The sequence below is a fragment of the Vanacampus margaritifer genome, chromosome 13, assembly GCF_051991255.1.
Source record: "Vanacampus margaritifer isolate UIUO_Vmar chromosome 13, RoL_Vmar_1.0, whole genome shotgun sequence".
NCBI lineage: Eukaryota > Metazoa > Chordata > Actinopteri > Syngnathiformes > Syngnathidae > Vanacampus > Vanacampus margaritifer.
The window spans coordinates 21,676,295-21,702,295 of NC_135444.1; the positions used below are offsets into that span (position 1 = coordinate 21,676,295).

General features: G+C 39.8%; 4 protein-coding genes across 4 annotated transcripts; 1 reads left to right on the forward strand and 3 right to left on the reverse strand.

The window, feature by feature from the left end:
* Positions 1 to 181: 181 nt before the first annotated feature.
* Positions 182 to 6,017, reverse strand: abhd17ab (abhydrolase domain containing 17A, depalmitoylase b). The gene is made up of 5 exons (XM_077583064.1): positions 5,444 to 6,017; positions 4,099 to 4,448; positions 2,656 to 2,850; positions 2,325 to 2,504; positions 182 to 1,499 (listed from the first exon to the last, which is right to left on the reverse strand). The coding sequence occupies exons 2-5, from the start codon at positions 4,440 to 4,442 to the stop codon at positions 1,286 to 1,288; spliced, it is 933 nt and encodes a 310-aa protein (XP_077439190.1). The 5' UTR covers positions 4,443 to 4,448; positions 5,444 to 6,017; the 3' UTR covers positions 182 to 1,285.
* Positions 6,018 to 9,562: 3,545 nt separating this feature from the next.
* On the reverse strand, positions 9,563 to 14,648 carry LOC144062109 (AN1-type zinc finger protein 5). The gene is made up of 6 exons (XM_077583065.1): positions 14,500 to 14,648; positions 12,531 to 12,731; positions 11,921 to 12,035; positions 11,152 to 11,285; positions 10,722 to 10,826; positions 9,563 to 10,006 (listed from the first exon to the last, which is right to left on the reverse strand). Exons 2-6 carry the CDS (start codon positions 12,688 to 12,690, stop codon positions 9,858 to 9,860), a joined length of 663 nt encoding a protein of 220 aa, XP_077439191.1. The 5' UTR covers positions 12,691 to 12,731; positions 14,500 to 14,648; the 3' UTR covers positions 9,563 to 9,857.
* A 42-nt stretch (positions 14,649 to 14,690) lies between these two features.
* Positions 14,691 to 21,703, reverse strand: plin3 (perilipin 3). Its single transcript, XM_077584763.1, has 8 exons — positions 21,582 to 21,703; positions 19,579 to 19,657; positions 19,296 to 19,491; positions 18,959 to 19,041; positions 17,786 to 18,038; positions 17,379 to 17,713; positions 16,368 to 16,586; positions 14,691 to 16,290 (listed from the first exon to the last, which is right to left on the reverse strand). The coding sequence occupies exons 2-8, from the start codon at positions 19,633 to 19,635 to the stop codon at positions 16,138 to 16,140; spliced, it is 1,296 nt and encodes a 431-aa protein (XP_077440889.1). The 5' UTR covers positions 19,636 to 19,657; positions 21,582 to 21,703; the 3' UTR covers positions 14,691 to 16,137.
* A 1,293-nt stretch (positions 21,704 to 22,996) lies between these two features.
* On the forward strand, positions 22,997 to 25,539 carry LOC144062625 (uncharacterized). The gene is made up of 2 exons (XM_077584191.1): positions 22,997 to 23,457; positions 23,689 to 25,539. Exons 1-2 carry the CDS (start codon positions 23,262 to 23,264, stop codon positions 25,245 to 25,247), a joined length of 1,755 nt encoding a protein of 584 aa, XP_077440317.1. The 5' UTR covers positions 22,997 to 23,261; the 3' UTR covers positions 25,248 to 25,539.
* The last annotated feature ends 462 nt before the right edge of the window (positions 25,540 to 26,001 follow it).

Sequence of the window (26,001 nt, forward strand, 5' to 3'; positions counted from 1 at the left end):
GTGTAAAATCCTAATTTGAAACCAAACCATACTTTGGAAACCCTAACTTAAAATCCTACTTTTGAACCCTAACTCTAGTTTGAATTCCTCATTGTAAACCCCTAACCCTCTATAGTGCGTCTATTTTGGAGCGTGGGAGGAAGCCAGAAGAGCGTTTGTATCAGATTGGAGCAAGAGAATCTTCATTTGCTTATTATTTATTAAACATTCTTCACGTTGGAAAGCGGACACAATAGTATGAAGTTCAGGAGCCAAACCAAAAGAATCACGTTTGTCAAGTGAGTCGGTTAGTTAAGAACACAACAACTTTGGTTCATACATCATGAAAGCCTGAAAGAAAGAAAAAGTCCAAGATTTAGCACCGATTGAGAAAAAAAAAAAAAAAAGATGATAATAATTCAAAGCTTCCCAAGTGCATCATATGGACAAAAGTGGTCTTTTCAATCACATTCGGAAATTAAGTGTGAAAACATTTTTGGTTTGAATCGTCGGACATAAAAGAAAACAAAAAGCAGGCTTTGAGGTAGACCAGTGATTCCCAAGCACGATGTGCCGTGGGAAATTGTCGGGAAAAAAATCGTTTAGTCACTACAATAACAAAATTCGTCTCTCTGTGCCAGTGACGTACAGTGACAGGCACGACATTTCAATGCGCTTCCACTAGATGGCAGAAGATACAATCAACCTGCCAGAATGCCAATCACTTTCAGGACATTTTTAGATCATCATCATTTTATCATTCATACTTTTTTTTGTTGTCCGGTTTCACGCCATTGAGAGTTTTGGCGTGTCGAATGTGCGCCTTTGCTCAATAACGGTTGGGAAGCACGAAAGTAGATGATGACCTCACACTTCTGTCGCTTGACGTGGTCAAAAAAACGGGATCACCTGAGCAAGGAACAGATTCTTCATTTTACTAAACAAAGCAACTTTTTAAAAACTGTTTTTAATAAAAAAAAAAATTAAAAAATTGTACACAGTGGTAGCCTTGACCTGTGAGTAAATTGAGTTACAAATTAATTTTCTCACTTGAAATGAATGAATTGAATTAACTTGATTCATTTTGTTATGTTAAAAAACAACATGTCGTTACTGAATGTACTGTAGTATCCGTACGTCGGATACGTGCAATTAAGAGCAGCTCCTTGCATGTGTGATCATTTTGTTGGACTGTCTGGCATAACCGGAAGCGTGAAAAACAAAAATAAATTGACCAATTGACAGCTCGTATGTGGGTTCGCTAGTAGATAAGTCGAGGTGGCGGCGTAGTCCCTTTTTGGCGGCCTCAGGCCAGCTCGTGCCCGATGAAGCGTCGCAGGCGCTCCAGGTACTGCGAGTAGAGTTCGATGTCGTTGTGCCCCGCCCCCTCCACCCACAGCGGCTCCACGGCCTTGGGGCACAGCTCGAACAGCGTCAGGCCGTGTGAGAAGTCGATCACCTCGTCCTCGGTGCCGTGGATCACCAGCACGGGGGACGTGATCTTGGACACTTTCTCGATGCTGCCAAAACACACGATACGGTTTCAGGATTTCACGCTTGAATTCATTTTTATTTTTCATCGCATTTATTTTAATGTACTTCATTTGATTTTTTATGTGATTCATTTATTAATTCCAATTTTTTTTTAACTTTTTTTTTTTAATATATTTTTTATTTTATTATTTTTTGCATTTATGTTTGTTAAATCTTTAATTTTATTTTTTATGTATTTATTTTTATCTATTAACATTTTTTTTTACATGTATTTTTTTATTTCTTGTGTACTTTATCAAATTTTTTATTTGATTTATTTATTTTTAATAATTTTTTTATTCTTACCGGTTTTAATTTAATCCGATTTTTTAAACTTATTTTATTATTATTTTTTTTAAATATATTTTTATTTGATTTATGTTTAATTTGTATTTTTTTGTTGTTGATTTTTTCGTATTTATTTTACATTTTTATGTACTTTGTCATTTAATTTTTTTTTTTAATACAATTTGTTTTTATTTTATTTTTAATTCTTACTTTTATATATATATTTTTTTATATATTTGTATTTTTATTTATTTTTTGCATTTATTTTTCATTTTTATTTTTGCATTTATTTTTCATTTTTATTTAGTATTTTTTTCATTTTAAAACTAGAATAGTATAACACTATATATTACATAGTACGATAATTATAAAGCTATATTACTGCAATATTTAAAGAGCTGAAATAGGAAAAGGACAAAAATTGGACAAACTTCACAAGCTTCAACCTATCATTTGGAAAAAGGGCTTAGTGAAATAAATGTTCAAATACAACCTGAGCGAGCGAGTGTCCGGGTGCGACTCACTTGGGGAAGGCGTCGAAGCAGTACGTCTTCTTGGTGTCGGGGAAGGCCACCCTCATGCCCGACGTGAGCGGCGAGTGCAGGACCACGGCGGCGCACTCGTAGCGGGACGCCAGGTCCACGGTGGGAACCGTGCCGATGCTTTGGCCGTACAGGATGATGCTCTCGGGGCTCACGCCGTACCTGGGGGACAAAAGAAATGTGAGGAAAAGCCTACTAGAACACCGTGAACGGGTCGTATTTTTTTCATGTGACAAAAAAACCTGACATCCGGATAGGGGTGTGTACACATATTCTACTTCTTATTTTGTGTGCTAAGACTACGGTCACCGACCGCGTGCGGAGGGTGTGCCAGGCGGCGTCGATGTCGGCGTAGAGGTCCTTCTCGGTGGGCTTGCCGCCGCTGACGCCGTAGCCCGAGTAGTCGTAGGAGAAGACGTTGCAGTTGATGCGCGTGCCCAGGCCGATGTAGAAGCTGCTCATCTGGCCCAGGTCCACCGCGTTGCCGTGGGAAAACAGCACCGTGAACCTGCACGCAAAATGGCCGCCCGTTGCCAAAACGTGAGAAATCATCAAGCCCGGTTTTGAGCTGCTTTGAGTGGGACATGAGATGGGTTATTTTCCGATTTGGATTTTGTTTTCATTTAGCAGGAATTGGAAAACAAATGATTGTAATTGCATTTGATCAATTAAAAAAATAAAATAAAGTAGCAGTAGTAGTGGACTTTTGTAAAACAGCTACTTATATACAACTATACCATAATTCAAATTAATTGTCATAATTTTCTAGTTTGACGAAAGTTGTTTCTTGTGTTATTTTGTTGCATTAAGTTTTGTTTTGCATTAATTCTATTATTATTTTGTTACACATTTTCAGGTTTGTTTATGTCATTTTTTAAATGGTTATTTTAATGTTTAAGTTGTATTATATTTCTTCTCTATTTTATTGATCAATATTCTAGTTTAAAACTTTATTCTCATTTTATTGTATGTTTTCTGATTTGTTTAACTTACAACAAACAAGAAAAATCAACAAATAGCGATATATATATAATTTTTTTTTTTTTTTGTGCTGAAGACTTATTAATATCGGCCCATTGAATCAGCTAGCCAATTAATCAGTTAGGCCCTAATAAATATGAGACTTTACACTTTTCAGATCGGCTGATAATATGCATTTTATGCAAAATCAGTGATCGCTTGTCATGTCATAATTTCAGGGATGTGATTTGACCAAAGTGAAATTATCTGAAAATTTAGCCGGGGGTCTGGGGGCCGCTGGCACCCAGCTAGGTCCAGGGCAGTGCCCAGTGGGGGGGGGGGGGGGGGGGCATGAACAAATAATTATATCATGACCAAATGAAAAGTAACTCATATTAGAGCATACCACAAATGTCTTTGTTATAGCAGAAGATGTTATCTGTCGGAGTCATGTGCATACACAATGAACTACTTAAAAAAAAAAAAAACGATTTTTTTTGGGGGGGGGGGGTAAAAAAAGCGGAATTCCGCGAATTAGCGGAAAAATCACATCCCTGTAATTTGCTGAGCAAAAAATTAAGTAATTGATTGGATGGGATCAATTACATAGATTTTTATTGATTTATTTTATTTGTGGGCCGGTAACAAAAGTTGCTTAGAAAGCTTAGATGGATTTTTTGATCACAATAATGATCTTTTTTTTTTTTTTTTTTTTTTTTTACTCCTAATCGTGTAAAGCCTGATAAAAATGTTTCAATAAGGTTTGCGACTTGCAAAACAAGAAGGCAAAGCACACCTGGAATTAGGAACGCATCGGATGTACATGCAGCCGATTTTGTTCCCTCGGCTGGATTGCGCAAACGAGACCTCCACCGTGTCCAGCTCGCGCTGCGTGTATTGGAACTCGGCGCGCTCCGTCAGGTGGAGCGTCCATTTTGAATCCGGCGAGGGCGGCGAGGCGCCGCAAGCGCGCAGGCTCGACGTCCTGCCCGAGCCGGTGGCGGCCGAGCTGGCTTCCGGATCGGGGAGGAAGGCGTACGTGGGCTCCGGCGGCAGGAAGGCCAGCTTGGCGGCGATGCGGCTGGGGCACGGCGGGCAGCAGAAGAGGCCGCATAGTTCGCTGACAGACAGGCCGTTCATCCTTCACTGTGGACACACATCGCCGCACGCGACCATCAAAATCAGGTTTCAAAAGTTTTGGATTTTTCAGGATTGGGGGGGGGGGGGGGGTGTCCCACTAGATCTGCCCCTGAGCCGCATTCTCCACATTCACAACCAAAACAAGAGCCATCTGTATTAAACTGACCTTGACATGGAGTGTGTTCAGCAAATAAATTGGCCTGATGAAATGAAAACAGCAAAAGTAAAAAAGCCAACAACAAAAAACTATATAGTGGTGGGAAATAATAAACAATTAAATAATTACTCTGAATTTTTTTTTTAAAGATAGCTGTATTTTCTTGAGTATATATTTTTCTGACGACAAAACACTAATTAGGTATTTTGTGAATGAAATGTGTCTAAAAATGGTCATGAGAAAAATGAATACTCAACTAAAGTATGGATATCTTGAAAAAAAATAGTATAGTGCCAAGGTAGAGTAAAAAAAATAGTTGTAGGAAAGTAAATACCCCGAGAAAGTACATACATCTTAAAAAATAAAAATACGATTATTTGTACTTTGTTACTTCTAGGACTCATCCAATATGGATTTTTTTTTTTAAGGCCGATTCCAATTTCAATATTTGGCAGAATAAAATTCAGGTGATCACGTAAAAAACTAAACAAAATAACAATAAAAAAACCCCCACTTCTTTTTAGGTCCCTTTACAGTAGGGAGTAAATTGGGCTTTTTAAATGTTTGAATGACATTATCTTGCAATTTGCTAATGTGTAAAACATTTTTTTTAAACTAAAATATAAATAAATAAATAAACGCCCAATGTTTGCCGATTTTAAAAGAGCTATTATCGGACGATTTATCTGTCGGGCCGATTTGCTTCCCACCACTGTCCCTAGTGTTTGAATTCAACGTGGGGATTAAAAGAAATACATTATCCGCAAAATAAAACCTTCAGTACAGGTTCTGTAAACTACTTGACAATTGTACACCCAAGCAAATAGTAGAAATGTGAACTTACCTGTTTAGTGGAGTATCTTCGCATGAGCTAACTTTCAAAAGATTATGATGAAACAAAAATGTCTCCTTCCTGAATTCCCTTCGGCGACGTGGAAATAATTATTCACCGCATAACTTGAGACTCAAGTCCTGCTGCTCTCATCCATTTTGTCAAGAGATAAATGAGGGAACAAAAAGTGGGTCCAGAATTCAAGCAGAAATGTTACAAGTGTGTAAAAAAGAAAGCAGCGTAATGTTTGGCTCCTGCCTGCCAATGACGTCACAATGGAGCACAGATAATGCTGATTTGTTGTCCTCGTGCCAGCTAATGCTAACCGGGCTCAGAGCTAAGTAGCAAGAAGACGACGGTTGGCCGGCTTAAAACCAGCAAACAATGTTCCTACGGAGACAAACGAAGACAAAATAAGATTGGAACACGGTCTCCAAAGCGTGTCATCGTGTCTTGGTGAATGTCCATGTAACGCCAGCGTCTCCTCTTGTCTCGGAATTTGTCTTTTTTAATCCATGTTCGTTTGTGCCGTGTTGTGTTTTGCCAGGTTTGCCGCATCCGGAAATGACAGCTACCGGATGTGACGTCCAACATTTTTTTTCACGGGACATTTAAGGGAAACCTACCGAGCAGGTTGCGTGACGAATTCGTATTAATTCCATGAAAAAAAATAAAATAATGAAACGCAGAAGAGGGCCAACTTAAAATGTGTATGTAAAATAATTTGTATATAATACTGTCAATAAAAATGAATGGATTTTTTAATTGTATTTTAATAATTTATAGCATTTACAAACAATTAAAAACGTCCACTGTTAATAATAGATTGACATTTTTCTAAATTAGGTAAATAAAAACAATATGATTACAATTTGAAATGTGCTCGAAATTTGAAGAAACTCATTTAAAAAGGCAAAAATGTCCAAATATTACTGGGTTTTTGCCTCTTGATAATAATTTAAAGCCACTGAACGACGGAAGAGCTGTGTGATAACCGTAGAACCGGAAATGGACCTGAAATGTAACGCAATACTCTACTCCAACAAGGCCACTAGGTGACAGTATCAGACTGCAAACACCTTCTCGTCTTTGAAGCGTTAATTAAACGGGGTGACATTTGTTCTGCATTAAATGAAAACAAGAACAACTCATTTAAAATAAACTTTGTGATTTTATTGTTTTTTGTACTTGAACATGTCATACAATCCTAAATCTGGAAAAGAAAAAACAAAATGAAAAGATATCTGGTGGTATTTCTGGAGGGGAGGAGGAAGGCGCTCTGGCTGGAGTGCCAAAAAGGGACAAGAACAACTAGCACTCTGGGAACACATTTTCCATTCACGTCTATTAGTTCAGTTCTTTTCCATCGGACAAAATAAATGAAATTGTCTTCAGTTCTCACGTTCTATTATCGCCAATTTACAACAGCTGCGTGATGATGAAGACATAAAAGACAGAATTTTAAAAAACTAATAAACAAAAGTAAGGATATTAAGATTATTAGGGCTAACAGTCACTCACTTTAAGATTCCATCCCCTGCTTAAACAGTCAATATCAGGGCTTAAGTATGATTTAGGTATAAATTGTGTTGGTTTACATTCAATCAACTCTATATTTGGGAGGGGAAAAAAAGAGGGGGATAAAAATCCACCACAAAATAAATCATAACTTGGAAGGGGCCCCAAAAGGAATCCAAATGTTCTCAACCTGACACGTTGCTAGGATTTATGATAAAAGGCCAATAATCCAACCACAGCACATTAAGCTGGTCCCTCAAATGTTATTTAGTGTAAAAAAGAAAGTAAGAAGAAGCCCCTTTTACCATCTTTTCAAACAGCAGCAACATGGCTATGCTACAAATGGAATAAAAGATGTAGGATACTATGATGTCATACTATGAATACACGTGGCCTGCAAGAGATAATTCCTTGTACTGTAGAAGAGTGGTAGGATAATGACGCAAAGTACTCTTTCTTTCACCCTCGCACCTTTTTCTGTCCGGCAATCACATGAGCAGCAGCCATATCGTATTTACATTAGGGGGGAAAACATTTGTTAAATTAGACCTCCAGTTTGCAGCCATGTATTGTGCTACTGCTATGTGGCTCATTGCAACTGGCTACAAAACTGTCATGTGTATGTTAGGCAGCATACATGCATATTATCGTTATGATTATTTCTATCTTTCAAGAAGGCTTTCGGGTGAAATCTCCAGATGAACCAAAAATGCACTACGGTATTAACCTTTACATGCTATCTTAAAATGGACTTTTAGACTTTTCAATGTCTCATTAATTTCTGCACAATTTTGTGGTCTCCAGTAAGGAGCTGAAGAGACAAAAAAATAATAATGTTTATATCCTCTCATGACTGTAATATTTTGCTGCGAAAAGTGACGCTAGCAGGGAACTAGCTTGAGAGCTAACAGGCTTGGTAGTAATAAGTGCCTCCCAATTGCAGGAAATAACATCAGTTAAAGTAGGTTGCTGTTTTAGCCACATTAGCCCGTAAAGATGATGCATGTTTGAATTTCACCCGAAAGCCTACGATTTCGTGAGTAGCGTTTTTTTTTTTTTTGTTTGTTTGCAAGCCGGGTCAGTTTTCATTCAGCACATGTCAGTGGTCTGCTGGTGCTTGGAGCGACAAGGAGCTTCACTCAGTTGCTCACACAAAAAAATTGAAATGAAATAACAAAAGACCATTTGGCGCCTTTAAAAAGCAAGTAAAAACTGAAAATGACCGCAGATGCTGAACAAAACTGAGCAGGTGCGCCACACGCTTCTTTAGCCTCTTTCACACCAAATTAAAAAATAAATAACATATGTGTACTTTCTGCAGTCCATTTGAAATAATTTTGTTGCTAAATTATGTTTTAAAAAATACGATTCATCTACTAATTAAAACCTAACTGAAATTAATCGATTATGAAAATAATTGTTAGTTGCAGCCCAGTTGAGTTATAATGCGCTAAATGTTTGTAAAAACAAATGTAGGCATTTCTTTTGACTTCACTTCCTGTAAAGGAATGACATTTCAATATTAACATTTTGATTTAAGGATAATGTGCCACGTTCCCAATATATTTGAATACTTTTTTTCCGACAAGGCTCTAAACCGCTAAATTTACAACAGGTGAAAATATCCACGGACGGCCACGTTTGTGCCTTTCTGTGACTCTTCCGGTCTCTGCAGCTCTGCTTGAGAATGGAAGAATCGTGGACAAAGCATCGAATTTGATGTCCTTGAACATTTTCATGGCTCAGTCAACTGTTGTAAATTTTGCCATTCAGCTTGCACATGAAGTGGAAAATTGAACAACTGGACGTGGATTCAAAAGTATCGCGGGCAAATCGAGTTTGTGAGTCAAGGATAAAGGCTGAACCGAACTTTACAGGGTCTTTGTGTGAAAGAGGCTCAAAGTCAGCGGTTTTTCGCTTGTGCGTCTGTCCCCGAATGACCTTTTTGCGCAACTCGAACGGCTTTTCTAGTCGGAGCTTGTGTACTTATGGTCCCCCCCCCCCTCCTACATTGGTTATACTGTATAATCAAAATGGAATTTGTTTTAAAAAAATTTTTTTGCAAATCTGACGCGATTTGCAGACACATGCTGCCAATCCTCCAGCGGACCCACCAAATGATACAAAATAAATAGAAGGCAATCACACAAGCTAACTACAATATATTAATATAGATCTTCTGAAGTCATACGCTCATTAAAACAGGAAGAAAAAAAAAAAAACATATTCAATCACTCGGTTAAGTCAAGTTACACCCGCCCGCCCGCTCAGATAACTGTTCATGCATCCAATATAAGTCAATATATCAAAGAGAGACACTGCTGGAAAATGCTGAGAAAGTCCAAAAGTGTGGCGATTGAGAAAGTTGGGAGAGGGATGGGGTGGTGGGGGGGTGCAAAAAAAAAAAAAGCCAATTTGACATCATTTTTACTGGCGGAGAATCTGAAGCCCTTAAAAAAGGTCTCGCTGAGCTCCCCGTTGGTGCGGAATTGACCTCATGATCCGTTTCTTTCTTTCTTCACAGGGATGGGATGAAAAATTAAAGAGGAAAAAAAAAAAACACACACAACCCCCCTCCCCCCACCCCCACCCCCACCCGCCCAACGACAAGGAAATTTAAACACCTCCCCTCCCCACAGCATGTCCGAGCCCCCCTGCTGCTTTTCTCCGACACACACACACACACACACACTCGCATACAAACACAATCATACAGAAAACACTCAGTCACTAGTGGAGATGCTAGTAAGGGAAAGTGTCTGGACAGTGGCTGCGAGTGCGACGCCCCCGCCCTTCCCCCCGGCTTAAGATCACCATGAACGAATGAAGCCGTGATATCGGGTGTCACCGTTGTTGCCAATTGTCAAGAGAGGCGCGCGTCGTCGTCGTCGTCGTCGTCCTCGAGTCTTCATAACTTCTGGATTTTCTCCGCCACCACGATGGGGTTCTCCTTGCGTATGCGGGCGGCGGCGGCGCTCCGGTAATCGTAGGGACAGTCATGTTTGTCGGAGTAACGGTGGATGGCACAGAACAGGTTGCCGCAGCGGCAGTCGAAACCTGCCACGCGGGGAGAAGATTTTCAGGTCAACGTTTAGTGGATTTTGGGGGCATTTTATACTTGGAAAATCTCACGGGACCACAAACAATGTTCAATAGAAATTCTAGCTCTTAATAAAAAAAACGTTTTTTTTTCGGGTGTTTATTGAGCAACTTTTAGGGTTCATAAAATAGACATTGTTGGTTTAAAAATCTAACAAAGAGTTTAGGGGTCCCCCACAGGCAGTAGCATGTCTTCAAAAGTTAAATAAAAACTTAAGTAAATAGTAGAGCGGTCAAACGATTACATTTTTAATCAGATTAATCACGTCTTAGAATTTTGATTAATCGCTTAATTAATTTTGCCCGCCAAATTTAAAGAGCACCTGTTTATGTGTTAATTTTTCAAGACTTAATGTTATGAGGACGTCTTAAAAAAAAAAAAAAAATTATCCACTGCACATACAGATTTTTTTTAACACAGAAAGTGCAGAGAGTTCCCAGGTTCAGCAGCATCTCTGAAATGTATTCATTTATTTTTTCATCTCTGAAAATTTAAATACCCGGTAATTAGTTCTCTGAAGTTAACACTTTTTTAAAAATAGATCTATTATCAGCCGTATGATTCTTCTTCGCTGCCGTTATTCGGTCTATCCCTAATCCCCTGCCGCCATATAAGGTAAGGCGTTAAAATAATAAAAATAAAAAAAAATTGCAAAATCAAGTGCAGTCTTACCAGTGAGGCCAACTTTCTTCCGGCAAGAAAAGCAGCGGTTCTTTTTCTTGTTTTTGTCAGGAGTCTGCTCGCCATCAGAGGTCTGTGCAGCTTCTCCCGCTGGCTCTGTTGAGACACAAGGAGCCGATTGTCATTTCTGTGTGAAAGTCGCGGAGGACAAAGCGCAAATGCAAAAAGCTGAATGCAAAACAATATCAACTTTATAGCTATCAAGGGCCATCTTGTCTCGTTTCTGTGAGTGTTTTGTTTGTTGACTGAAGTGCTTTGTACAAAATCAAGACACTGTCAAACCTAGCCCTCAAATAGCAATTACTACTTTCCTATTAGCCATTGTTTTGGTGACATTATGATATTAATCACATTCTAAAGTTGGTTGCGATATTACGAATGGGTTGTGTGCACACTCCGCTTTAGGCTCCTGGATTTGTACCCGAGGTGCTGGACAATTCCTCTTCTTCGGCATCATCAGCCTCCGCTCGATCCGAGTTGACGGCTCCCGAGTCCTGGGAGATGCTCATGGCCGTCATCTGCTGAGTTACTGGACTGGCAGAGCCGGGACTGACACTACATCAACACAAGATTGCACACAAGTGGTACATTCATATGGTTAAAAATACTAGTTACAAAAAAAAAAAAGGCTTAGAGGGCTAAGAATATCATCTTATATTTTAGATGATAGTCATCTTTTTCTGAAGGCACATTACAAGAATAAAAACATATTTTGGAAATTCAATTGAATTGAATGACTTCATTATAACTCAACTTTATTAGCACAACATTATGACTTCATTTTGGAAAAATACGACTATTCTTGTAAGATGATGACTTTTTAATTATCCTGACAAAATAATTTGATGTTTTTGGAAAAATACACATTTATTTTGATCATTAATTTTTCCAGATAAAAAAAACAAAACAAACGAAAAAACTTTTTTTTATTAGTTAGTAACTTGATGATTTTTTCTCTCGAAAATAGCCACCAAAATGTGGTAGCCATGTTGAACTCGTTTTACACTTTAAAAGGCGGGGTCTGGCGTGGTGAGTGATATGGGTGTCAGTAAATGTGAGTGTTGAGTTAACTAAAAGTGAACTGTCTCCTTGTCACCAAATTATTTTAGTTATTCGATTAATCATTGGACCGGCGCCAAAGAGGATCTGAAAACCCCCCGCTGGGTGAATGTACAAGGCCATCATCCCACCTGCATGTTCCTTCGTTGGGCGAAGTCCGCCCTGCCGCCTCTGTGACGGGCGCGGGGGCTGTGCTCTCTGGAACCATATCGGCGGGCCCCGGCATCCCCAACGGCGACGTTGCAGCTGCGCGGGGACAGAAAAGTCTCAATTTCACATCACAATGCTGATCATGTGATGCTTTTTGCACTAATGCCATCCGATACAGTGAATTCCAACCGCCGGAAAATCATCCAGTTCCACTTAATTGTTGCAAACATTATTTATTTACTACAAATGCAGCTTTTGCTCTTCTATCTTGTCCTATTATTTTTTTTTCTACAAATGTACCTCTGCTCCATTTATACCAGTGACATAGTGGTAAGCAGAATTAAATGCTGGTGTGTTGAAAAGAGCTACCCCCCCCCCCCACTTGACTTGAGCAGATGAGCAAATAAAGAAAAAAATAATCAACCTAGTGACAGCTTTTAATTTGAAGGAGAAAAAATACGTCAAATCAAACGTAAAATACAGCATGTGCCGTGCACGGCTCAATCAAGTTTGGGATACACTGTTGACCCCCCCTTTTTTTTTTTTTTTTTTTTAAAGCATTCACATGCACGCCTCTTCCCTTCATCCTACCTTTCTCCCCCGGGGGACTTGATCTCCCCCCTCCCTGTTGTCTCTGTAGGTGTTCCTTGTAGCAGACCGAGCACATGCCGTTGGTGCGGGGGTTACCGTAGAAACCGCATCCCAACGTGCAAAGCATTGGCACCTGGGTCTGATTGGTCTCCTGAGCCATGCTCCAACAGAGAGGGTGAGGGGGGATGGGAGTGGATTTTCCTGGAGTGGGATGGGGGGGGGGGGGGGGGGGTTGCAAGAGTTAAGTCAAGGTGATCCACGCTGAGTAAAGGAATGAGTAGATTGGGCTTTGGAGTTGTTAAGTATAAACAACTCCAAAGTCCACTTCATACACGCCACAACTTAACTTTGTGCGACAGAAAAGGCTGAGTGTGTGTGTGTGTGTGTTCGGGGGTCTTTATAGAGTGAAACACTCCACTTGGGCACGATTTACATAGCGAGAAATGCAAATTTGCCAATGTGTATGCAAAGGTAAAGTATTCATTGCTAATTGACGTGCACCCTTCCACCCATGGCACGCATGTGTTAGCATGTTGTGCTGCTGTGCAGCGGGATAAAAAGTGACGTGTTAAGTTGGTGGCGCTCTCCACACGTTCGCTCTTTACCTCGTTCTCTGTGTCATCCGGGCCCCGTACTTTATCGTACAGTACACTTGAAGCAAGACAACAAAAATGAGCCGACTTCACCTACAAGTTGCCGAGTGACGTCACCAACACGCAACGAGTTGTTCATTTTAAGTCGGGAGTGTTTTTATTTAAGCCGAGACAAAACTCCAACCTGCCTGCGAAAGTTGACACGTCGTTTCCTCGCTACAAAGTACAAGTCTTCTGATTTAAACGAATAAAGGGCCGTGGTTTAAACATAACGTAAATCGACTCTAATTAAGGGGGCGGCGCCCTTTCTAACAAACAAGCTCCTACTCCATAGGGGCCATATAACATAATGGGTAAATATTCCCGATTTATCTATCTAATTAGTTTAAGATTCACCTAGTCTTTTTATAACTCAACCCGTTTTTTTTTCTTCATTCAAACATTAACCAAGTAGCACAACCCGATGAATCGACAAGTGTGTGCGTTCAAGGAAATGGTAATATTGTGTGTTTTTGTTGAAGTAAAACAGGATTTGCCTTTTAAATTTAAATTGGTGCACCTATTAGAACTCAACAGGGGTTAACATTAGCTAGTAGCAGTGCCGACAAACCAGCAAGGGGGTTTACGTTCGAAAAGGAAATGCTTAATATTGATGTTATCGTTTGATTTTCTTCAAGTAAAACGTTGTGCACTTATTTCAACTCAATCAGGGTTACTTTTCAATACGTGTTCGATATTAGCTGGTAACTATGAATCGTAATGTGCATTAAAAGAAAAACGTTTTATATATCGTAATGTGTTTTGTTGAAGTAAACGCCAAAGATATTTTTAGTTCGCTGTCAATTCTATTTAAAACGTACAAATCGAGCAAGTTGGAGAAAACGGTTAACAGCGTCGCTTTTGGACGCTCAAGACACAAAAGGAACACATCCATCCATCTGAACCTGTTCACCAGCGTCCTAAAATGTATTCAAGGTACAAAAAAAAGGTTTAAAATAAAGTGCTTTTTAAAGCTGAGCCAGTGTGAATGAGCGCATTGAGTTTAGTCGGCAGCAGGAAACAATTGACGAGCAGCGGGGACCGTAGCACAAAGCAAACAAGCCTCGCGGAACAAAAAAAAGCTAATTTTTAATCTTATATATCACTCGGTGGAGTTTTATGGCGGATAAATGGCAACAGTGCGAAAAAGCAATCTCCTCGTAAATTCCCGTGTGTCGAAAATCGAACAAAAGCCGAGTGTTAGCCGCCGACTAGCATTAGCACGGATGCTAACGTAAGCGGCCAGACATCATCAAGGTCTGCGGTTTACATCAAGCAAACTAACATTCACGCCAAACGAGGACTTTGTCGTGCGGGTCGAGCAGGACGGCGGGTACCTGGGCGTCACGGTACCGGCGGCTGTCGACGACCTTGGGGTTGAATTTTTGTCGGGAGAAGTTGTGCGCCGAGCGGCCTCCTACGCTAGTGCGCGAGCTCCCGACATTGGAAACAACCAGCATGACGTCATGCCCCAGCAACACAAAAAAAAAGTCAACCACCGAACAATCCACTACAAAAACAATCCAACTCCTTAACAGACATTTATTCACATCATCCAGATAATACTGCAATTAAAAACAGCATAAAACAAAAGTTTGCAAAGTGTGCGTATGCAAACTAACATTAAAGACACTTAAAATTTTAAAGCAGACAATTATGCTTTTCAATAGTAAAGTGCACTGACTATAACATTCGAAGACAACAAGTCCATTATGATTAACTAAATTCAGTGCATAGCAAACATTAATGGTAGCGTTGTGGGCCATACTGAACTTCCACCTATTCAAAACCATATCTGGGTCAATATCACTATTGAGTGCCTTTGGTTATCATTCAAATGTAGCAGAATTAGAAACTCGAGGTCTTATTACAAGTGGTGAAACATTTTGCACATACAATACAAGTGAAAATGCGTTTTCTTGATTTTTTACAATTTTGTATTCATTGGATGAACATAATTGTTTGGCAAGTGGCATGCACTGCTCTGGTGCATAATAAACATACAAAAAGTGTCCCTGAAATTGTTGTCCACCCTGTCATGGGATTATTTATTTCAATGCATTTTTGTTTTTCTTCAACAGAGGCTGAAAACATTGGCAAGTTAGACTAAATACATACAAGGATCCATAACTTTCAGATTGTGTGTAGCTCGAATAACATGTCCATTCTGTCAGAGAAATAGCAATTGATGTAGAAACCTTTAAGAAATTAGAAATACTAGTTCAACAAATGATTCAAGTTGCTAAATCAAAGTCCACTATGTGGTCATTAAATTTTAACATTTGCAAACAATTTGTACATCAGTCAGGAAGCTCCCATTTTTTCTGTTTGTTCATTGTTTGCAGTTACTGTAATCTATCATTAAAACAAAGTGGGAGCTTGACAAGAATTCATTTCTAACCGCAACTTAATACAATTCTCACATTCAATTGATTTTTTTATTGTGTGTGTGTAAAGGGTTAAGTCTCAAAGGCACCTTATGGTGATATTGACTCATATAAAATATTGCTGTGGCATTGAGGCCAAGGAACTATGTTGAGATGAGCAAAAGAGCTTCATTTAGTCAGGCCTTAGCTTTGTTGAATAGAAAATGTGCTTTGTTGCCATCTTGTGGCATCTATAGGCAATTACAAATCATTTTTGGTGTTTGTGAATTAGGCCCACTTGTGAATTTTTGCTTTTTTTTTTGTTTGGTCCCTATCACCCACCAATAAGTGGGGTTCACTGTATTAACCCCCCTCCATTCTTTTATTCGCTATCCTTCGGTAAATAAAATATAAAAAAAAAAAAAAGCAATGGTTATACTGTAAGTTGAGTTTGAAATGATTACACTGTTTTGGATCATAGTTTGTATGATAGTTTAAACTATCGATATGGGAAATCCTAAACATATTAGAGGGTGTCAATTACTCAATATTTTTCCACTGTTGACAGTAGGAAAATATAATACAATTATTGAAAATGAAAAAACATGTCTAAGAATCATTCGACATTTGCTGGAGTGACTCGGCCGTTTGCGTCTCTCCCGCCAACCTCTCCGTGATCATGGGCGCGAAGGGTCCCACCAGCCAGTTGAGCGGTGTGTTGTTGAGCAAGTACTCCGTGACACCATCCAGAGACTGTTGAACCTACAAAACAAGGTCACATTTAACACATGGCACAAACCAAATCTGTCACAAACACATGCCGTGGGGGGAATTCACACTTGGGTCAAGTGGTGACGGCTCCGCTCCAGCAGGACGGGCGTGAGGGTGCTGGTGTCCAATAGGGAGGCTTGCAGCTCGTCGGCCGAGCGTCTCGCTCGGGTCAGCTGCTCTTGCACGGCCCCTGGCAGACCCTGAGCGCTCGACACCACGTTGGAGCTCGCCGAGCGCACCTGCTCGCTCAGGCCTCGTACCATGGCGAGCGCGCGCCACTCCAACCGCTGTGGGAAACGAGCACAATTGATATACAGTGAGCCCCTGTTTATGATGGGGATTTGATTGACTGGTGGGTGTAGAACATTATGGAGGACCAAAGCTGAAAAAATAAATAATTTATAATAAATTATAAATACAAAAAATATATAAACGGATATAAAAAAAAAAGTATAAAAATAAATGTGGAAATACATACAAAAATAAATATATAAATAGAATTGAATATCAATAAATAAAAACGCTCTGCTCTCACATTTATTTATTTCCATGCTACAGACGCTGTCAGCACGAAATGTTATTCAAATGAGGGGGTGGTCCTAAGCAGGTCTTGGGTTGGACCGATCGCAAGTTGTGACAGTGGACAAGATAGTCGTCCATTGCTGGAGCTCTCCATGCAAGCTGGCGAGACTTCCTTGTTCACCGACCCGCTCACTCGGCCAACTTAAAATCCAGTTTGCAGCGGCGGAGTCCAACCCAAGACACGCTTAGGACCGCCCCCTCATTTGAATAGCATTTCGTGCTGACGGCGTCTGCAGCATGAAATAAACATGTGAGAGCAGACCGTTTTTATTGATATTCAATTCTATTTGTATATTTATTTTTTCAATCTTTTTATTTTATTTTCATGGAGATTTGTAGTTTTTTTTTTAAAATTTATTTAATTTTTGAGTTATACGTTTTATATCCATTTTTATTTTCACTTGTATTATTTTTAATTTTGGCAGTTTTGGTCCCCCATAGAAGACAACCCAGTAAATAGACTATTATAAACAAGAAATAAAATAAAAGCAACCGACCTCCGCCTCATTCTGGCTGCCATCAGCTTCAGCTTGCCCCCCTCCAGGTTGCCTCTGGCTCCACTCAGTCCAGCGCTGCTGCAACTGCTCTATAGCGCCCCCTATTTGGTTACTGCCCGAAGCCATACTGGTGCGGGCGGTCTCCAGCAGGTCCATAGTGCTGGTCATCTGGGCCACCGTGGCGTGTGTGGCATCTCTGGCTCGTCGCGCGCGCAGCAGGGATTGCTGGAGGGCTCGCTCCTGCACTTTGGCAGACAGGTTGCCCAGACGGACAAAGTAGCTGGGACTGGCTGATGAGACGCTCCCCTGCTCAGTGGCAGGCTCAGCCACGGCAGCTGAAAAACAAGATTTAAGGAGATTATGAAAAGTAGCAATACATCGACATGCTTCCACAAAGCCGTTCGTACCCAGCTCCCTCTCTGTGAGCGGCAGGTTCTGCTCCACCCAGTCCTCGGAGCGGGTGAGGGCCAGGCCCATGCTGTTGCTGACCATCTGGCCCATGCTGGTGCCCATCACCGTGCTGATGCCTCCGCTGACAGCCGCTCGGGTCTTCTCCACGCCGCCCATCACGACCCCGACCACGGTGTCTTTGGCGCCGACCACGGCGTCCTTGGCACCTGTCACCGACTGGCACACCATTCCCAGTGTGTCGGACACCACCTGAAAGATGGCGGTTGAAAATAGTCATGTGTGTGTATTTGAAAGTTTGGTTATTACTACCGAGGCTTGAAGATGCCACTGCGTGCCATAAGACTGTGGTCACGATTTGTTACCACCATACCGGCCATTTTTATTATTTTTTTTCACAGTTTAATGTATGCTTCTAGCAGGTATTTTCTTTTTTATACTTCAACTACTACTTTTACATCACCATAAGAACTGAAATGTCCCACTGTACTTCCAGCAATGAAATAATACACAGTGGCAAAGTAACTACCTTTTTAAAACTTGTATGATGTTATGTCATTTTTAGGGGTGTGCCCCAAAAACTTTAAAATAATAAAAATTAAATCGATTCTCATAAGAATCGCGATTCTCATTTAGTACGATTCAGAATCGATTTAAAAAAAATATTTTATACTGTCTTGCCTTTGTCTGTGTGAGCCTTTATTTGGAGCGCTGTTCATGTTGTACCCGATTTGACCACTTAGGGGCAGTGTGGTTCCACGCGGTCTAATACACTGTTAAGTTGTAGCCACGTTTGAGAGTAGAAGGAAAACGTCACAATCAAGTTATTCCAATAAAATATGTGTTTTTTTTGCAGTGTGGAGCCATTCTTTTGAGTAATAAAAGTGCCGCGAGTAGCGTGCTATTTAGCATTAGCGAGTCAGACGAGAGTAGATCATTACAATTCCTTGCACATCTATAGACTGAAGCAAAAATCATTGTCAATCAAATCATTTTGAATCAAAAGTCGTTCTTAATCAAAAATTTATTCTGAATTGAATTACCAGCCACTTCATTAGGTACACTTGCACAATCTATGACCATATTAGTGACGTAGTCCTGATCCAACTATAGAAGGGCTCCATGAAGGACCAAAATGGGTAAAAATGTTTGTGGCAAAATATCTTTCTTACCTTTTCTGCTGGCCGCTGAAGAATAGGCAGCTTCTCCTCCATCTTATCCAGCCCTTTCATGGCGTATTCATTCACTGTCGCCACTGTGAAGAGTACACACATCACATTTTTTCACTTTGTGTGGCACAAAATTAAAATAATGACACCAGCGACCTGCTAATTTGCTGCATTAATAGAACATTTCATACATTTAGATTGCAAAGGGTTGCTCAGTTCAGGACTGCGACATAATCTCAATTTTTCGGAAACTTAACTGAGCCTAACTATAAATATTTGCATTTGTATATATTTGTAACTCGGCAACATGATATGCCTCATGATTTAATTATAGACCTACGTTGTGGCTCGATAATGTTCAAAAGAGGCTTGGATCCCGTGGCGGCAGCCGTTCCAAGGGTTCGGACGCCACTTTCGGCCACATCCATCACTCCCTTCAGTATGGGCACGCTGTCTTTGGTGCTCGCGTAAGCATTGCAGACCGCGCCGCAAGCAGAACTCACCAGTGGCAAGTTGCTTACTCGAGAAACAACATTCTACGGAAAAGAGAGAGAGGGGGGGGGGGGACCATGGTAGCGCCAGAGGCTTTCTAAAATTGTGTTTTAGGTCATGATGCACCTCACCTGCGGCTCCCCGTTAGCTGTAGCTCCAACCTCATTAGTCTTCTCGTTGTCTGCCATTGTTGTGACTCCTGAATATAATCTGACAAGAAAGATGAAGACGAGTCAAAACTCACATTGCTTGTGTGTCAGCTGTTGCATTTCAAAGCCGGGACATCAGTGGGGATTTACCAGACTTTATCCACATGTTGACTGATTTGTGGAAGTGATAACCGCCACAGTGGCCAAAACATTTGGCCAAAATTTAAAACATCAGGAAACAAAAATAACCACCAGGGGGTGCTAGAACGGCAATTTTTATATCGCGTATCACAGTTATTGTTACATCCCTAATTTGAAATTAAACCATTCATTTTTTAATATAATTTAAATTATATAGGCCAGAAATACTGAATAGTAAGCAGAATGGCAACACAGGAGCTGAAATCTGATTGGCAAAAAAAAAAAAAAAAAAAAAAATCAATGTACATGTGCTGGTAGCAGTCCAACGAAGAGAAACGCAACAATGAGAATAGAATGCTGAAAATAAATGAATAGAAATTTTTAAAAAAATCTAATTTTGGTTGTAAATGTAGGTCAGTGCTTCCGATGTTCCTGACCACCCACAACTGGAGGGTCTGTTGTAAAAGGAAGATAGGAAGTGACCTCATTACCCCATAATTGCAATCACCCTCTGTCATTGATGTGGTCAAGGGTGAATTTTTTTTGCTGGTGATGACATCACCCAGTGCACTCTGACTCCAAAATGTCATTTTGTTGCAACATCTAGGTTGGGCAACATGTTTCAACAGACACTGCATGATTACAAGTTTTATTACGACTGTGACTCCCTGATAAACTAAACCTAGATTGAACTCTTGATTATTATTTTTTCCTCAGTCTTCTTTTTAAAATGATGAAATGCAAAGAGAAGCTGTTGCGCTGAAATGACCTTTGATATTTATAGGCCAACTGGCATATCAGCAGGAAACTATTGAGATACCTGCAGTAGTAAAGTAGTGTCACATTAGGAAAAAAAATACGTAACTGTCGTTATATTGAGCTGAGGCAATTATTTTACATTTGAAAAACATCACAGCACATCAACAAATTGCAGCTGCAGCTATTAACTATTTTTTTAAATACATTTTTCCACTGATTATCCCATCGATTAATCAGATTAAAAGAATGAATAAACAAATGTAAAATAATAAAAATGTGATGCGCAGTATTATTGTTGTCCACCTGGGGTCGCCATCACATTCCACAATACAATGTATTGTAGAGACATAGCGTGTGACTAAATGAGAGACCTTTTAAATTAAATACAAAGCTGATATAGTGGCAAGAAGCCACTTTTTATTCTGTTGTAAGGTGGTGACAGGTTTATTTTACCTTCTGCTATATAATAAAATAGCATTTAATTGTTCAGCCTGTCACTATACGCCTATTTTGTTGATAGATGGAAAATGAATAAACCGGTTTTGTCCAAGGAAGGAAAATCAATTACAGATATCCATTTTAGAAATATCAACAAGCACAGATAGCTGGAAAATCTATTTCTACAGTAACACAAGTACTATTTGTTGCTTCCACCAACTGTGAACTGTAAAGTCAATTCTGGTTTTTTTTATGTGCTCTACAACTAAATTTAAATTAGATCAATACAAAAATGTTATAGTTCTCCGGGTAACGTAAAGATTTGTACGTCAAATAGTCCCCCGGCGTAGTGTTACCGTAGTAGTGACTCGGCAGCTGACTTCTCTTCCACTTTCTTTCTGAATGACGAACTTTACCCCAGATGACGAACTCGCTACGAGTCAGTCAGTACATTTGTCAGATATGTCATTTCAGATGGTTTAGTAATCACAACTTCTCACACAAGTCTAAACATTTAAACACAATTCAGACATTTGTGTCGCAGATATTTAAACTGATTTTTTAACTTTGAGCTGCCGTGTTGCTAAACGTCACGTGCCCTTGTAAACTCTTAAGTAGAACCAAACTTTCAAAAATAAAAGGCTGACCTTAAGATGCTGCTCGTGGTCGTGGGTTCCTCTTGTTCTGGTCTGACCCGACAGTGCAGAGACGTTTGGTTCTGGTTGCGTTATAATCTCCGCTGGGTCGCGCATTGGCAATTTTAATCCGGACTGGAAGGCGGAGTAGAGATGTGTGCTGTGAACTTTTGACCAATCAAATCACAGCGCACCACAAGTCAGAGGTCACGTCAGATAACAAGAAAAACTACAAGGACTACGACCCCGCCCACTTTAGACTTCCTTGTTAGTTATTCGGCTATGCCTTTTAATAATATAATGGGAATATCTTATTTTTTTATTATGAAAATAAGTATTCATTACGTTGATATACATTCATCCATATTTACTTGTGTAAATAATATAACAAAATAGTAGAAAACGGGATCGCTTTACACCGATTTTAAAGTGTCAGCACTGCTTAACTGAGTGCTTTAGGATTGATAGGATTCTTTGTTTTGGCAAGGCAAAAACACACCTTTTTGCCTAGTTTTTAATTAAATTTCCTCTTAATTACGTATATATTTTCAATTAGTCTTTATTTTAGCCTTTTATTGTATTTCTTGTTTATTTGAGCGTTCTCTATTAAAGATACAATTTTAATGTGCTCTGAACTATTTCATTAACTCATGTGAACTTTTAGTTATTCTTATTGTTAGTATTGTAATAAAAATGACATTTTCGCCAATTGTATGTACAGTGGTGCCTTGAGATACGAATTTATTGTATTTTATTCAATGGAAACACACACTCACTCATACTCTGCTCAAATAATCTTTTCCCACTGGAATAAACGGTAATGGCATTAATTCATTCCAGTCTCACCCTCCACCCAACAAACAAATGAGAAATAACACTCTATAATATTGAACTTTAAGAAAACATAGTCATGAAACTCATGGCTTAAATAAACTGAATATAAGAACTTAAACTGCTTTATTTTCATGCTTCAGTTCACTGGGTGTCAGTCTTTCTGATGTTCAAAACTTGACCACCTGGGGGCAAATAATATGTACCTAAATTGGACTGTACTTATGTCAAAAATGTGATCAATACTGTTGACCAAATATTCTATATTATGAATAGAGAAGTTTCAGTTGAAAATGAATAGTGCACAAAGAAGGAGAAGAGGACTTATTTTTTCTTAACTTTATTCACCAAAAGCTAGCATGACAATTCAACAAACATTTTCCAAGGAATATCAACATTAAAAAAAAAACTGAGCATCCACGGCACAGAACAGTAAATTAAACAATGAAAGAATAATACCTAAAATACGAGTCAGAGGTCTAAAAAACAACAACTACTCATGTTAATACATACAATTAAAAGCTTGTTTGGTTTGACCCATTGCAATACAGTTTTCAAGTTCTTAATCACTCTCCGCACCCTTAGGTGGCGATAATGCACCTATTTTCCACCAACTCCATTGAAGAGAAGTAGAAGCAGAGCGCCACCACGAAAACGTGTTGTTTTAATGTAGTTTTTGTGCTTCTTTTACCACATACTTTAGGTCTGTTGTCTTGACAGTACAACACTTTCACAGATTCTTATTGCTATAAACTCACCTTCAGTGGACTTTGAAGACGTTAGCTTCGCCATATAGCTGCAAATAGACGGAGACGTTAAGGTTAGCCGCGCATAGCTTAGCTGAAAGCTAACGTTTGTAAAATGTACAAAGTCCCAAATCAGCGAACGTTGATGAAGCAGCTACTAAGCGCAACCGTCGGACAGATACTCGAACTGTTTGAGAGGACGATCGTAGAGTACGAGGAGGAACTCTGTCGAACCAAAGAGGAGAACGAACGACGACAACGTGAGCTGCTGCACGCGGTTCCCACGCCCCATGTTCGATTGCCCGGAGCAGGTTTGTTTACTCCTTGCGTCATCGTGGGAGGGGAACGTACACATTTTACACACATTGTACTGCACAAAGGACTTAATTGCAATAAGATATGTGTCCTTTCTGTGCATCATTTTCAGAGGCAGAACATGCTTCAAAAATATTTTTGTGTATTGAGTGCTGCTGATGTTACATACAAATAGCAATTATTATTTTTACCATTTGTATTTCCTACTTTTTCCTTGTTTTGTGCAGATGTGCAGAAGGTCCTAGTGCGGTATCGAGAAGAAGAGGAACCAGCAGAACCAATCCGTATTAAAAAGGAAGATGGTGTGTGGAGCAGTGAGATTGGGGAGAAAGCATTGAAGGAGGTGGCTGATGTCAACATGTTGCCATTGACTGGTGTGAAGCGTGAAGACGGCGAAGCTCAGTTTTCAGAGCTTCATCACCCGCAAAGTCAACACGGGGAACGCTGTGAGGAATCACAAGCAGACGTTGCTCCTCTATCAGATATGGATGAAATGATCTGTCTGAAGCAGCCTCTCCACTTCAGAAAGGAAGACGAGGACGTGGCGAGCTGTCAGCACGCAGACGAGCTTCAAAGGCTTCGTCACAGTCAAAGTGAGGAGCCGTTAAGTCAACGTGTGATGACAGGAGCTGGCGGAGAACAGACAAACGACACATCGTCACACTCTTATGAAAACCGGAAGACTAATATGACCCATCACATAGACGACAAGCAATTTGACTGCTCTCAGTGTGACAAAACATTTACCACCAAACAAGGTTTGACGATGCACAAAGTGACTCACTCTGAAGAGAAACCCTTTGTTTGCACAGTTTGCGACAAAAGATTCTCCTTCAAATTTGTTATGGTTAAACACATGAAAAGACACACGGGGGTGAAACCTTTTCAATGCCTCGTGTGCGCTAGAAATTTTTTTGAAAAATCTGACATGATAAGGCACATGAGATTGCACGCTGTAGAAAAACCTTCCACCTGCCCCGTGTGCGCCGAAACATTCGTCTTAAATGCGGACTTGAAACAGCACATGAGAAGGCACGGTGTGGCCAAACCCTTTGCCTGCTCAGTGTGTGCTAAACAATTCATCAAAAATGTTGAGCTGAAGAGACACATGAGAACACACGCCGTTGAGAAGTCTTTCTCCTGCTTGTTTTGTGTGAACCGATTTGAGAGCCTACATAGCCTCATGTTCCACATGAGAGCTCACACCAAGAACGAGGAGAATCCTTTGGCCTCCTGCAGATCTCGTCAAAGCTTGACAAAAGAAGCTGATGGGAACGCTCCAGACACGCAGCCAGACGGCATATTTGCTCCACTATCAGATTCTGACATGATGTCATCCGACACCGACCACACCAAAGAACCCCTGAAGAATGAGAAGAAGTCGAAAGGTGATATGACACGTAATGATGGCAAAACTTTCAGCTGTTCTTTATGTGCGGAAAAGTTCTCCAACGATGCAAGTTTACGCAGACACATGAAAACACACACGGATAAGAAAAGTTTTACATGCCCGTTTTGTGCTCAAGTTTTATGTAGCAGATTATATTTTATCAAACATGTGAGAAGACACGCTGAGGACAAGCCATCTACCTCCAGCTCCTCAAGTCAACACATAACAGAAGCTGACGGAAAATCTTATAGCAACTCTGAATGCAGCAAACCGCTTGGAAAAGGAAATTTGAAAAACTCGGGACAGAAACCGTTTGTTTGCTCAGATTGTGATAAAAGTTTCTCCCACAAGCGTAGTTTGAGAAGACATAAATGGGAGAAACACTTTTCTTGTTGAGTATGTGCTCAAAAATTCGACTATGGGTTTGAGATGTTGTAACCCCCCCCGTTTGAAAATTGAAGCAATATTTCCCATAGGGTCTAATGTCAATCTAATTAATCCGTTTCAGATACCATAACATATCAAAAATACATTTTAAAGACTACAAAATCTGGGATATTTTGGAGGAAAAAAAACAAAACAACCTAATCGTACAGAAACAGGTTTCCAGTATTTTTTATTTTTTTTTTGAATGGTAACGCTGCAAATGTATTGATTCTTTTTGTGAATAAATTGTTTGAACTTAAAATTTATATCTTTTTTTATTTCATGTTGGGATTGTGCGCATGATCCTACATGTAGACGACACATTTCCCTTCAAAAGTTTTTTTTACAAAGGCGCATGGTAATACACAGCGGAGAGAAACCTTTTGCCTGCTCACTTTGTGACAAAAGATTCTCCGTCAAGATGTGTATGACGAGACACATGAAATGACACACAGAGGAGAAACTCGTTTGTTGTTCACTTTGTGCGTTAAAATATTCCATTTCAAGTATGAATTGAAAAAAACACATCAAAACTCACACCGGTAAAAAAAACTTTTACTTGCTCAATTTGTGGTATGAGATTGAAAGAAAAATTCATTATGATGAAACACATGAAAAATGAAAAGTTTCACCAGTCGAGCATACCTCATACAACTGAACATTGATAATATACACAGAATACTGATACCAGCCACCGATACTTAAAAGAAGAAAAAAATGTGAC